At 44.1% G+C, this 14,539-nt stretch overlaps 1 protein-coding gene and 1 non-coding gene across 4 annotated transcripts in view; both read right to left on the bottom strand.

Moving 5' to 3' along the window:
* Positions 1-14,539, bottom strand: part of AP1G1 (adaptor related protein complex 1 subunit gamma 1) — a 52,252-nt gene that overhangs the window by 4,356 nt on the left and 33,357 nt on the right. For all 3 annotated transcript variants that reach the window (XM_074839934.1, XM_074839936.1, XM_074839935.1), the window contains exons 12-22: positions 12,017-12,157; positions 11,312-11,366; positions 8,549-8,671; positions 8,133-8,222; positions 7,517-7,644; positions 6,803-6,907; positions 4,552-4,693; positions 3,993-4,119; positions 3,442-3,537; positions 3,048-3,208; positions 2,053-2,151 (exon numbers count right to left, since the gene is read on the bottom strand). In XM_074839934.1, coding sequence (XP_074696035.1) covers positions 2,053-2,151; positions 3,048-3,208; positions 3,442-3,537; positions 3,993-4,119; positions 4,552-4,693; positions 6,803-6,907; positions 7,517-7,644; positions 8,133-8,222; positions 8,549-8,671; positions 11,312-11,366; positions 12,017-12,157 — 1,267 coding nt within the window. The remainder of the gene's footprint in view (positions 1-2,052; positions 2,152-3,047; positions 3,209-3,441; positions 3,538-3,992; positions 4,120-4,551; positions 4,694-6,802; positions 6,908-7,516; positions 7,645-8,132; positions 8,223-8,548; positions 8,672-11,311; positions 11,367-12,016; positions 12,158-14,539) is intronic.
* Positions 14,228-14,314, bottom strand: LOC141930016 (small nucleolar RNA SNORD71). Its single transcript, XR_012625174.1, has one exon. It is a non-coding gene; the product is annotated as a small nucleolar RNA SNORD71 (small nucleolar RNA).

A 14,539-nucleotide genomic window follows, 5' to 3' on the forward strand; every position in this document is an offset into this window, starting at 1 on the left:
AAGCAGGAGGCAGATCTGGACTCTGCTGCTCTGCACTTGGGCTCGCAGGGAGAGGTGTCATCTCCCACACTCGCCGTTCACTCAAAGCAGCGGTCTGGAAACGTCAAGCCTTGCGTAGCTCTGGAGCACTGTGAAGGAAATAGCCTAAGAAAGACTGGAAACAGGGTCTCTAGGAACATTTCCTCCTACTGTAAGTGATGGAATTGCTCAGAAGTTGTTTTACACTCTGTCGTTTGGCTGTCATCCAGCTACTAGGTGGCCCTTAATAATAGGGCACAGCATGCTCCAAGTCAGGTTCCCTATTCTCCTCACTCTCAAAAAATCTTGTTTCCCAAAAACGCTAAAAGGAAAGGCAAAAAGTTGGCTATTTCTGGCTCTCTTCCCCATACCTACAGGGAAATATGCAAAAGGGATAGCCAAGGGAGGAAAGGAGGACAATGACTGCTCCAACCAGCCTCAGGATAAAAAGGCTATGCTTTATCACTAACAGATCAACATAACTGGTGTCATTTTTGTTATTGGTTTGTATTTGGTGGTGTTTTGGGAAACCGGCCATCAGCTTCAATCCAGCATAATGACAGCCCATGTCCAGGTGAACAGACTTTTTTACAACTCTGACAAGACAAACAGCTACCTCCTAAGTAGCAAGGCTGTTCCAAGGTTGCCTCCCTCAGAGAATTCCAGGGAACTACACTATCTCACGGACAGGGCTCTTGCAAAGCTGAACTGTCAGGCAGTAGCAGTCTAAAGGACAGTAAGAGATGCACAAATGCCTGAGGTAGAAGAGTTAGAAAATAGTGGGAAGAGAAGAGGGTAATAAAATACTATTTTGCACCTCTGCATTCTGAAGTGTTCAGAGGAGTTCTGGTGTTCCAACAAGAAAGCATCCCACTATCTACGTGTATTTCACTTGTGGGTCCCATCTGAGGTGGATATATTGCAACTTCCAGCACCTTACAGGAAAACTCCCAAACCTTCCCAAGCTGAGAACGTAACTTTCAAGGTGATCTTTGAAAGGTGCTCTACAGCACCACAGAGAAATTTGTATCAGATGTATACAAGACAAAAAGAATAATCAGTCTTGTACCTTAATATAGGCAGAGGGGAGCACACTATACTGAGATAAGGGGAGATGCATTGAAACCACAAAAATGATGCACTAGAAGACAGCCATTTCAGTGAAATCCTGGGATGAAATTTGAGAATTTTTCTAATTTGCGCATCTGTCTGGCAGCAACACTTAACATCTAGAGCAGTAAGTAAGGGTTAACCTATGAAAAACTTAAGATGTTTTAAGTTCTTAAAGATGGTTAAGATCTTAAGGGTGTCCCACAAAGGAAGAAATTTTATTTTTCTCTCTGATGCCATCTGAATACTTGCAAAGCCTCTTAAGGAGGACATGTGGGCCACACCCCTCCCTCCCCCCTTAAGTCTGTTGTGTCCCAGTCTTGAAAGCCTGTCTCTGAAGGCTGTAAACCAAATGGAATTATGATTAAATCGCACCTAAAGGTTCTTGCCATCAACTGTTTGAAGCTACACTCATCACATTATAAACAAGTGACACCACTTGAGAAAACAGACAATTTTGTTAGTGTTATGGATCAAACTATTTCTTGTGTAACAAACATTTCAAGTAATGCTGCTCCAGATATCAAGAATAAACGTTGAATGTATTTATTATGGCAAGATGCTTGCCCTTCAGACATCACTTTTACAATGCATACAAACAACAGGTTGAGCTCCTCTAGAAAGGCCATCCAAAAACTTGTTTAACCACCATTCCAATGAAAAACACATTCATGAATTCAAGAAGGTAACAAAGCCACGAATCTGTTTTAGCAGTATAACCAAAGAGAAGGCCAAACCTGTGCCCACGACCTCCTGTCTTTTTCGTAACTTTTTCCTAACCCTAAACAAAACGACTGTCATTAGAAACACATCATTCACTACCATCACTGTCTGTCTCTCATCTCAGATGCATCCCTGACTGACTGCCACTAAATCCATGATTCCAAGACAGTATCTTTCATAACTGTTCTTGGAATCACTCACCTTTTGTGGATTCAGGACTTTAATGACCTGTGTGATGGTCCCCGAGTTAAATGCAGGGATGACACTGCTGCTGGGAGACAGGAGCTGCAGCTGGAATGTCTGAAGAAAGGACAAAGAGAAAACAATTTCATGCTTAATCAAGTAAGAACAAAGTGATCTGTTTGCACCGAGAGACAGCAAGGAAAATTAAGAGTTCAGTTCCTGGCCCTGAATAATGAGTTCTTCAATTCCCTATCTGTAGAGAATATTCACTGGCCCACCTGCTTTCTACACAAGTAAGATCCAGGTAGCACAAATACTAGGGGGTGAGGGCTCGCTGTAGTTTACCAAGATCAGCAGCGATGCATTGTTTCAAGTGTCAGATGCAGAGGAACAGTCAAGAATGCTCAGCACACCTGTAACTTCAGGAGGCCCATTCCTTCCCCAATTCCTTCCTATGGCAGGTATGAAACCTACCCGAATTAAAGTTAGAGCATTAATAATTCCTAGAAGTGAAACTCCCAGAAGCGAATGTATTTTCCCAAACTTGAAGAACATTCTAACCACACCCTGCTTAAATGGTCTGCTCTACTACAAACTAGGCACTAACTGTCTGCCATATTTTGTGCTTTTTCATGTATTCATAGCTGCAAAGAGCATGGTATATTTCTTAGAAACTAAGAATAAAGGGAAAGATTAGTGTCTTAACTTTTTTTTTTTGACCCAACATTTTTCTGCATATGGTTTAGCAACTTTCCGAGGAAGTGGTGATTTTGAAACAAGATTTTGTCCAAACAGAAGTAGTCCAGTCTGATAGGAAGCAGTGTTCTATTGCATTTATAACATTTACTTTCAGACTGGAAAGAGCTGACTAAACTGAGCACTAAAAGAACCTATGAACAGCTCTTAGCCTTGTTGCCCATGCCGCAGGTTTCTGTCTACATGAAAGCACTGATCAGGAAGTATTTGCAGCTGGCCCTCAACCTATCACTGTAAGCTGCCCTCCATGGCTCTACCTTTGGTACTGCAGCTTGGAAAACAAAATCTGTCATATCCAGCTCTGTGCTGTTGGAGGCCTGTATCGTGATTACAGTGACGCTGGGGTTGGTGTTTGACCTCTCAAAGGTGAAGTCAATCTTCAGCCCATTCTTGTTGTATGCAGTAATTGAGGGGATTCCTGTAGAAAACAAAAAAGCAGCAGACCTACAGGATCTGGAGATCATTCAACATCACAGAAAGCATTTACTTTACCCCAGACATGAACTCTTCTGAAGATTAAACACATCCCCTTCTGCTCCAGTGCCTGTGCCACACTTCACTTCCAAATCCCTCCCTCTTTTTATTACCCCTTGTTTCCTCTTTTAGTTGGGTGCTGTGGCACCTCAGGCTAGGGATTTACATGTCCCTAACCTGCAGCAATATCATTGAAGAGAGGCTGTGATGAAAGTCCATCAAGCAGGAACGAAGGCTGTGCTATCTGGGGTGCAGGGGCAGATACTGGAGAACCTACAAGAAATGTTGAAGGATTATTACTTAGCTGTCATAAAATGAAGAGTAATTACTCCTTCTCCAAAGATCAACTGCTGCATATCCTATTTCTTTACATGAAGCTCTACAAATCATCTGTGTTGTTATCCTCCCCTTCTCTGCTTTCACTAACAAGGACTGGCTCCTCTTGAGCTAGAAGGCATTCAAACGGAATGAATTCCTCACATCTCCCAGAGTTCTCTGGAAAGGCTCACAGCATTCCCAGGCTGCAGTGTAAAAATGCTCAAGGCTCACCAGCTAATCATGCAGAACCGACCTGCGACTTCATTCCCTGACTCCTACCTGTATGCTAATGTGGGTCTTGGTAGGAATACGCGTGAAGGCCAGGACTTGATAGAAAGCGAAGAACTAGCCAGCCCTCATCCCACCCCAGGACTGAGAATGCAGACTTCGAAGAGAAGCAGCCTGCTCACCTGTTAGGTTGAGGTCTCCCAGGAGGTCCAGGAGCTCTCCGCCAGCAGAAGCTGGCTTGCTTGTAGGTGCAGTGGGGATTACAGGTGTTATATCACTTCCCCCCAACAAGTCCAACAAATCATTTGCCTAATGAAAGAGTGGATGTGGTAGTTAAATATTCAACTCCCTGCTACCTTCCCCTACAAATGTAATGGATTCTACTTGTTCTCAACAGAAGACCCACAGAGCTGGCCAGAGAGGTGCTTAGTTTGGCTACAGTCCCACACCCCACAAGAGATCCTGGGACCACAGAGAGAAGGATGGAGGTCGTGCACACCGAGACATTTTGAGGCTACATGTCTTTACGCCACCCTGCTCTCACACTCCCCCAGTGATCTCTTCCACACATCTGTCCTTGACCTACAGGCACCAGAGCAGAGAGGTGATGCAATCATCACCAGGCCAGAACTAGCAAAGAGGCAGAGAGTGGGAGGGAGATGGTCTCAGCTTACTGTTGGCAGGGGCTAGTAGTGTGGTCTGACAGGCAGTGGAAACTTATCCTGGATCAGCTTCCATTACCTGGCTAGCAGGCTGCAATCCAGAGGGCGGAGGTTTGGTTTCCAGTACCGCTGGCTCTGTCTCTCCATTGGTCTGTACAATCTCAGTGGGGCCATTTGTGGTGGCTTTCTCCATTACTGGCATTCTCTCAAGCAGGGCTGGCCTGAAAGAAGCTGACATAGTTACACTGTGCCATCTTCCTGGATCCCAATCCAAATACTCAGACATTCAGATGATTTACACAGGGCAACCTGCCTTTTCCTTTCAGCTCCAACACAGGGGAACTGTAAGACTGCATGACAGCCTGAGGAGGTCAGACACAATCCCTGGCACTCTAGGCTAGTGTAAACACGTTAGCTGACAGCTGAAAGCCAAACAAGCCCTCCTGCCTCCTGCTTTCCCCTAGTACTTGACAAAGTTTCCACTGTGGGACTAAGATAACAAATCCAAGGCAAAGATTAAATAATTGAGCAATGGTGGATTAACTACAGACCCGGGTCACCTGACTGCTCTGTTCCATAAGCAGTTGAGTCAGAGTCAGCTCATCTGACTTCTCCTTGAAGAAGGGTTAACCACTTAGGTGACAAAGTTGGAAAAGCAAATCACCATGCTCTCATTTAGCCAAATTAAGTTTCCAAAGAGATTAAGTTCAGCCCTTGGGAGTACCCTCCTGAAGTGATACAGAGACTGAAGAGGTGTCACGGTATTCAGAATCTTGACATCAAACCAAAAAACTAAGAAAACCTGTATAGGGAGAACTAGTCTGTAATACAAGAAAGGCCATTACCCTTGCAGATCAAGCCACAAAGCGCTGCATGTAATAGCAGTAAGCCACATTGTCCACACATCTTTTGGGCTGAAAAAGTGCTCCAGTGCCAATAAACCCAACAACGGGCCATTTTTGACCATGAACAAAGTCTTAATGAGCAGAAACTATTAAACATTGACCTTTACACTGTAATGAACACCAGAATATACTGGGAGAAAAAACACAGATGCTTTCTTGTAAAACTGAATGAAGCTCACATAAGTTTTTCTGAAGTGTAACGCTTCCCAAAACTATGACTAGCATACACTGCCATCTGATCAAAAGCCAGCTGTGACAGACACTGTTGTCTGCAATGGTCAACTCTGATCAAAAGCTTCATGCCAGATTTTTCTCAACTCATTCATAAGACCATGTGAAGCCCTCAGCAGCTCACATGCCCTAGCTCGTTTTTTAACATAACTTCTCCAGGAACAATCTGAGTTGCTGCATAGATCCCACAGGAGGGGAGAAAAGAGGAAATCACAAGGATGTTGTATCCTACACATAGTGAATATGATGGTATCTATGGAAAAAAGTGATTGTGAAGAGCCTTAGAAACAAAGTTTGGAGGCCCCTACAAACACAGGCAGTATTTAGTCCAGTGGCATCCATTTTCTCTGTTCTCTTGTCTAGACCCTAAAATGGATGTTCCTTCATCCACTGGAATCTTATGGAAATTTTCAAGGATAAAGTTAATTCCAAGAAGACCTCCTCCAATCTTACAATCCTCACTGAATAGAATCCATGGTGCTCCTATGTATCAACAATTAACTATTGTAAATGGATTAATGACTATTCTGCAAAGAATTACAGCTTTAATCATTGCAACAAAGCGGGGTTTAACTTTCTCATAAAGAAACAATCACTCGAGCAAAGCAAAGATGAATGGGGACCCCTCAATGATAAGGTGTAAGGAGGTTAACATGTTCACAAATTGTAAAACAGGGATGCTGAGTGGTGCAGTGAAATAGTATGCCTTTGCAAGCAGAATTTGAGATTTTAAACAGATACTACAGGAACATACAGTAAATTAAAAAGATGTTCTCAAAAACTGAAGAGTATTAACAGTTGGAAGAATTACCTTGAGTTCAGAGCACAGCTTAGGATGACAGGTCAATGGGTCTCTGCATGTTTATTCCAAAGACATTTTAAAATAAGTTTGAACCTAGTGACTGTGGAAATGCTAGCATGGGAAAAGCTACCTGCAGACACTTACTCAGCTATCACATTTAAGATTCAACACCTAGAAGTAAAAATTAGTCAAGTTCAAGCTCAAAGCAGGGCAAATGTTTTGGCAGAGAAAGTCTTAAAACACTCACTAGCCCTACAGACGAGGAAGGGATTCTAGTTCCTCTGTATTCCTACCAAAATCACCAAAGCTCTCAAAGCACCAAGTGTGGTACACAGGAAATCAGAGTAGATTATAATGATCCTTTTCAAACACCAAAACTCATCAGCACTCACCTCATGTGATCATATTTCTTGAAAAGTGCATTATATTCCACTGCCCTCTGCTGTAGCTCCACATCAATGCTGCTGCCATAAATGGAAACTACCTTCTTAATGCGACTGTGTGGGGGCAGGGGGGAAACAAAAAAACAAAACCACACCATGGAATTAGCAGCAATAAGCAAGGGATTAGCATGTGTCATCTGGAAGACACTATCTGGCCTCTGCTCAAGAAGTGTCTTGGGTAACTCATTTAAAACAGTAGTCACCACTGTTTCCCTGGACTGTCTATGCAACATCCATTTTTGAACTGTCCCTTCACAACAGCATCAGCAGGTGATTAACACCCCACCACCCATCACAAGAAAGCTCAACTACCCACACTAAGAAGCCATCGGTAGGAAACAAGGCTATTTTTCTCTCCATCATCCTAAGAAGGAACTGGAAAGAACAGTCCACTGGAAGTAAGGCCTTATCTTCCCCATTAAGGATTTTTCAAGCAACAGCAACATGGATTAAGTCCCTACACGGTAGCGGACACCCACAGAGAAAACAGTACAAAGCAGTGAAGTCTTCCACACTGCAAGCAAAGGGGGGCTGTAAAAGCCAACAAATAACAAGATGACTCTTGTAAACCACGGAAGCAGAACATGTCCTTCTACTGAAGACAACTGACACCAGTGTATTTGCAACAAAGCCCTGTGTGATACAACATCAATAACAACTCACTTGACAGTGCAGGTGAACCTTGTGGAAAGCTTCATGATGGCAGTGAGAGCATAGCCTCGTGTAACAGATGCAGACATATTAGATATCAGGACACTCTCTAAAATATCAAGAACTTCATCCTCCGTTACCTGAAAAGGTACAGAAAGGTTAGGCTGAGACAGAGAAAAGCTTTGCAGCAAGCCTTCCAGGACATAATGTAAAAACCTGTCTCATGCTTAATGGCCATGTCGTACCTTCTCTGCAACTCTGTGAGCCTGCAGCGTTATGTTCAGAGTGTGAGACAGAAGCATCTAGCTGGAGATCCCGTGATACTAGTTTTAAGATACAGTTCCTGCTCCACATACTGAAGAGCAGGTTTATCACCAAAACACACAGCTAAGACCCTAGCAGACACCCTGCAAGCCAGAGCACTGAAACCAGACTGCTCTGCCAACTGTGGCTGCTCTCCTCACAGCGAGTGTTTACGCAGCCCATGCCTGCAGCATGGGAAGGACACTCCTGCCCAGGGTCCATCACCATCATGGACATCAGTGCTAAGGAACCACCACGCTCCCCTCACATCAAGCAGCTCCAGCCTCAGCCAGGTACAGAGTTGTTGTTCTTTCCCAAGCTATACCTGTATTGGTTCCTCCTCTTCACACTGACCAGACACCAGAAGATCTCCATACTCTCCTATGCACCAAGAGGCCACTTGCACCAGGGGCTGCTGTTAGAAGAAAAATCAGATGCCTCAGAGATAAATGAATGCCTGCATGACAAATTAAACCCTCACCATTTCCCTGAGCAAGCTTAGCCCTCCTTCCAGCCAAAGAAGTTCTCCACAGCAGAAGAAATAGGAATATTTAATTTCATCAAGAATTCCCTAAGAGAAATAGAGAAAATAAAAAGAACATGAACTTACAGAAGACATGCCTCCTCTGCAATCTGACCCTTGGAGCTAGACAGTCTGATGTTGCCTTACCTTGAGATGCTTAGTAAACATGCTTATTGCAGTACAACAGGGAAACAGAAGCTGGTCACATCTGGTATTACCTGGGAGTAATCACCAAGGATGGCTTTGTAGAGTCTCTGCACAGTGTAGGCATGCATCTCCACACTATTGGTTATTAGCTGAATCAGATTGGGAACAGCATCATCACGAACATAACTTCCTGCCTGCAAGAACAATTGTTGTTAGGTTTCACTATCCGACTTCTCAGGAACACCCAGCATCTGCCGATATCCTTCACAAAGCCACCTGATGTGCATGGAAATAAAAAAAATCAACCTCCTCACCCCCAAGCACTTTACGGTTGATTTTGAGCAAGGTCAGATGGGCAGAACTACAGGACAGTTCACTTTCCCAATTAACTCAACGATACCCAGAGAAATCCATGCTATAGATATCCTGAAATTGTCAAGAGGATAGAATGAGGATGTAAGAATCCTGTGCTACGGAAGGAACAAAAAGCAACAGAAAACTCCTCTGTTAAACGGAAGGCTTTAAGTCAAAGACACCCTGGGGGCAGAACACAGTTTCTTCAGTCGCTTGCTCAAAGCCAGACTCTACGCCAAATAAGCACAGGACCCAGGAACTTGCCTGCATGTCACTCTCTGGTTAGAGGATGGGAACACAGAACTCAGAGCGAAAAGCCCACTTTCAGGCCAGGAAAGTGTGGGGGGCAATACACAATCACACAGCTTTGGCACAGAAGGGAAGATGTATACTGTTCAAAACCTGTTCTGTTTAGGCACTCCTCTGGCACTGAGAGCAGAGCATGCAAAAAGAAGAAATTAAGTGAGGCCAATTAGATCAACTAAGTGAGAACCCAGCTAGCCAAAAGCAGCTGTATTGGGTTTGTGTGGCCAGGTTTTGGTAGCAGGGGGCTACAGGGGTGACTTCTGTGAGGACCTGCTAGAATTTTCCCCCATCTCCACCAGAGCCAACACCAGCTGCGGTGGTGGCGCCTCTGGGATAATGTATTTAAGAAGGGGAAACAAATGCCTGGGCCACAGCAATTGCAGCAGGAGAGAGGAGTGAGGGCATGTGAAAGAAAAAACTCTGCAGCCACCCAGGGCAGTGAAGGAGGAGGAGAGGAGGTGCTGCGGGCGCTGGAGCAGAGGTTCCCCGCAGCCCCTGGGGCAGCCCCTGGTGAGACAGCTGTGCCCTGCGCCCAGGGAGGGCACTGGGGGAGCAGATTCCACCCACAGCCCGGGGGGACCCCACACCGGAGCAGGGGGATGTGCCCGAAGGAGCCCGTGACCCCGTGGGAAGCCCACGCTGGAGCAGGCTCCTGGCAGGAGTTGTGGCCTGTGGAGAGAGGAGCCCAGGCTGGAGCAGGTTTGCTGGTGGGACTGGTGACCCCGTGGGAGACCAACGCTGGTGCAGTTGGGGAAGAGCTGGAGCCTGTGGGAGGGACCCACGTGGGAGAAGTTCGTGGAGGAATGTCTCCCGTGGGAGGGAGCCCAGGCTGGAGCAGGGGAGGAGTGTGAGGAGTCCTCCCCTGAGGAGGAAGCAGCAGCAGAGACAAGGGGCGATGAACCGACCACAACCCCCATCCCTGCCCCCTGCCCCACTGCAGGGGAGGAGGGAGAAAACTTGGGAGTGAAGCTGAGCCCGAGAAGAAGGGAGGGGTGGGGGAAAAGTGTTTCAAAATTGAGTTTTTGTTTCTCATTATCCTACTCTGATTTGACTGGTAATAAATTAATTTCCCCAAGTCGAGTCTGTTTTGCCCATGATGGTAACTGGTGAGTGATCTCTCCCTGTCCTTATTTCCACCCACCAGCCTTTTGTTACATTTTTCTGCCCCTGCCCAGCTGAAGAGGGCAGTGACAGAGCAGCTCTGGGGGGCACGTGGCGTCCAGCCAGGGTCAGCCCACCACAATGACTGATGCCATCTTTCTGCGTTAGTTCTCATAAGTCTGGTAAACTGAAAAGGATGTTTATCTGTAAGAGTCTGCAGTAAGCAGTCTCATGAATACAACTTTATAAATGGTTTCTCTAGCAGTCAAGAGAAGGAAGTTACTTTTTATTGAAGGACGTAATCTGAGAGCAATTCTCACAACCAACCTTCTATGGAAATCAATTCTCAGTTCATACGAATCTACTTTTCTCTGTTTCAGGGTGGCAAAATAACACACAAGCCAGACTCGCTTCTTGATGAACTTCTCAAATTTGAACACTCATACTGATAAAATAAATCTCTTCCCACTCCTTTGCCTCAGGGAACACACTGCCTACCCAAGTTATCAAGATCTCTTCCCTCTTGTTTGCCAAAATGCTACTCCAGTTCCAACTCAGCTGTGACATTTATAAAGAAATTCATGTAGGTAAAGAGTAATAATTAAACGCAAAGAAGAAGAACTAGAAGGCTATTAATACAGTTTCATTAAAAAGTTTTGATAATCTCAACTTGGAATAATTCCAAGAAATGGTTTCAGCCCCTTTCTCTTTGCAAGTCACTTAAGGCTGCACTCACTCTCCCCGAGAGCACTGTATATTGGAACCACAAGCAGCACCAGAGTTGTCCTAACTTAGAAGCTAATGTGTTTACTGCAGTAGAAAAACTCTGCTACACCTTGTAATCTTGTGCATTTCTGGTATCGTACATTTCTAAAACCACACTCAGTCATATTTACTGAGTTTACTTATTTCTGACTGGCTGCCTTGGGTCACTACCATGGAAGTACGCTTCCTCTGTAGCATTTGTTATCTGCCAGCCTTTATAGCCATCTCCAACTCGATGATGAGTAACTTCCTACAGAATTAAGAAAAAAAAATTTACAGTCACACACAAGAGAGGCAATTTTACTTACCGTTGTTAGGACTCTCATAATTGTGTCTATGTGCCAGCGTTTGGAAGGAGCATATCTGACAAAATTAAGAAAACAAGTTAGAGCACTAACTGCTAGCCTTCACACCAGCAAGAAACCCATCATCATCAGAACCTCCCCACTCAGTTACTTCCTGGCCCATGGCCTTCTGAGGGGGGACACACACCAACAAAACACCCACAAAACAAAACACCACACACCTTCTTTGACTTTTTGGTATTAATGCTGACATTGGAAAACTGAACGAATATACAAGTCTGCATAATCTAGCTCAGCCATACCTTGCATATACAATACTTCAAAGTCAGGCTGTTGATCACAATGGCTCAACAGTAACGAGATCACCTCACCTGTACAACTAACCAGAGAATCTGTGTGTGTGCAGGGGGGCAGGGGCAGGATGTCAGCACAACACCTGTTCCAAAGTGCAGCAGAAATCAATATCCTAGACTGGTTTAGTGATATGAGGACTATCCATATGGGACACGCTAGTGTGTCCCAAGGCACTACTATCTCCTGTTCTTCAGAGTGGGTTAAAACTGACAAACCACACACAGATCAGTAAATGGAGAAGAGATGATCAACATATTCCCTCTTGGGGGTTGAGGAGGGAGAGGAACAACACACAAAATTTTCATATTTCTCAGGATGTACAAAAAATTAATAGCAAGTAAATTGACCCCATACTTTTCAGCTGCAAGAAATATTCCAGATGCACAGTCTGCCTTGAACTCTGGTTCACAGGAATCTAGGAAATACAGCAACTCCTTCATCATTCCACGGACATTGTTCCCATTAACAAGAGCAAAACTCAGTTCCATTGCACGCCTAGGGTGAGAGACAGAAAACCAGTAAAATATCTTCACCTAGTGAAGTAAAAAACCCAAAACACCAAAGTCCAGCTACTCAAATGTACTTACCTTCTAATTAAGAGCACAACATTTATTAGTCCTGTGAGAACAGCCTTCCACATTAAATGTACCAGTATTTTCCTGTTCATGGGCAGACAATAAACACCCACTCCCCCAAAAACCTAAAGGGGAGTGGGGGTGTGGGGTGTTCTCAAAACACCTATCCAGATGTCCTAAAGGCTAGAAACATCTTTCAGCAACCAGAGTCCACAAGCATTAAGGTCTGACTGTCCAAGCATTTGTAACTGCATGCTGCTCATTTCTGAGACACAACTGCAATAAGTAACCCACGCTACAACACACCTTCTCTTCTGGATCCCTGAGGCTAGAGACCTGTTTCGATCTCCATGTATTAAGAGATTCAAATACAGTAGAAATTTAAACTAATAACTGGTAAGCTTTATTTCATCCTGTCGGATAGACCCAAAACTACCCTGGTGCTCTTCTCAGAACCCATTGCTCCCCACCCCAAGTTGACACCACAACTAGACAGAGTACTGGCTCTTTGCCATTCCTTGTTGTATACATCAAGAGGCCAGAGGCTAGTCCTTAGCCCTTCTGCTTGAAGTTTCTGTGGTTAATTCTAGCACAGCTCTCCCATTCTTCTGACATTTTTTGAAGACTATTTTCAAATGCGATTAATTTCTGTACAACATTGGCGATTAGTTATGTTAAAATGCATTAACAGCCTCACTGAACAACCCTGAATATTCTTTAAAATTGAGCATTTGGTGTAATCCAGAACCCAAACCTCCAAGTTGTGTCCTCTTCATACTATCAGGAACTTTATTCTCTGCCTGCCACTGAGATAGCCTACTAGAAGACAAGATCCTCATAGCACATCAAAAACTTCCTCCCCCATTTCAGTTATCTTTTGAAATCATCTGGATAGTTGCTGAACTACTTCACGTGTACAGTGAATTTGTACTGCTTGTACAACAGATTACATCCAAAATTATGCCAAAAGGCCTAAAGTCAATTTTGTGATATATACTTTCTTCAAGTAGATCAGACTTCTATGTGTGTTTAACTCCAGCAATTTTCATTAAAATCATAATGTTGAGATGCATGAGTTATGCTGTCATACCTTCATATATTTACCAGCAGCAAATGCATGAGCAGTCCCACTGATTCTGTCTTGTTCCAGCATCAAGCCTGCTAACCTATCACTACATGGACACAGTTATTTTTTCTGATCGCTTATTATTTTCCCAATGTTCATGAAACATCAACAACTTAGACCAGGCACATTACCCAATCTAATGGTATTGGGAACATGCTATTTGTTCTCAAGAATCAGAAAGCATCTAGACACTGCTGCTTCTCAACATCTTCCTAGTTGTTATTGTAGTAAGAAGGATTTCTAGAGAACTGTGAACTGCAAATGTGTTATTTTTCTTTTTACTCCACTAACACCCAGGGACCTGGAAGACACAGAGGTGTTCAGGACTAGGGTGGAAATACTTAACTAAATTGTTACCTTTTATCATCTAGATCTGTGGCTGGTTGAAGACCTATAGCATTATTAGTTGTTTTCATCCCTTCAATTGGTTCCCAACTGCTTACATCTAACCCTAATGCGTTACAAGTTTTCCATGTTCACGTTTAACTTTTCAGACATGTTACAGCAGATATATCAATACTGCAGGTGCACAGAGGTACTCAGCAATCTTCACACCAGGCATTTATCCCACACATATTGCTTACCTTTAATCACATTACACGCCTCGTTTCTGTCATGAAGTTCCTAGTCACGCAGTTTGATCATATTAAGCAGACAGACAAAGAGACTTGAATTAAATGGCAAAGCCATTCTGAATTATACTACATGGACCAAAGATGCACTGCAATGGTAAAAAGATGATGATAACAGGCCACGCTTCAGATAACCAAAACCAGGTATCGTGTCTGTTCCTCACATCCCAGCCCTTGAAACTTGCTGCCTGGGGACTCCGACACCCAGACAATATATTGCTTCAATGAAGACAGTGCATTGTCAGCAGCACGAGTGTCAGCATGGCAACATCATGCTCTGCCGATGGATCACTCAAAGGCTTCATCCTCCAACTGCACTCAGACATGAAGCTCTGGTGTTTGTAGCATATCTAGATTTTCCTAGCAGGCACCAGTAAAATGCTTTTTGTTGTCTTCTATCCAAAAACTAGATGGGGCACTGCTATTCCACAACCCAGCCTTATGCTGGCTGTGGCACCAAACAGCAACAGTGGCCTGACTTGCTCAGCATATAAGGTACAGATTTGTGTTTTGGGCTAGATTGCAACTGAAAAATAGATTACAT

Source organism: Strix aluco, chromosome 14, assembly GCF_031877795.1.
Source record: "Strix aluco isolate bStrAlu1 chromosome 14, bStrAlu1.hap1, whole genome shotgun sequence".
Taxonomy (NCBI): Eukaryota; Metazoa; Chordata; class Aves; order Strigiformes; family Strigidae; genus Strix; species Strix aluco.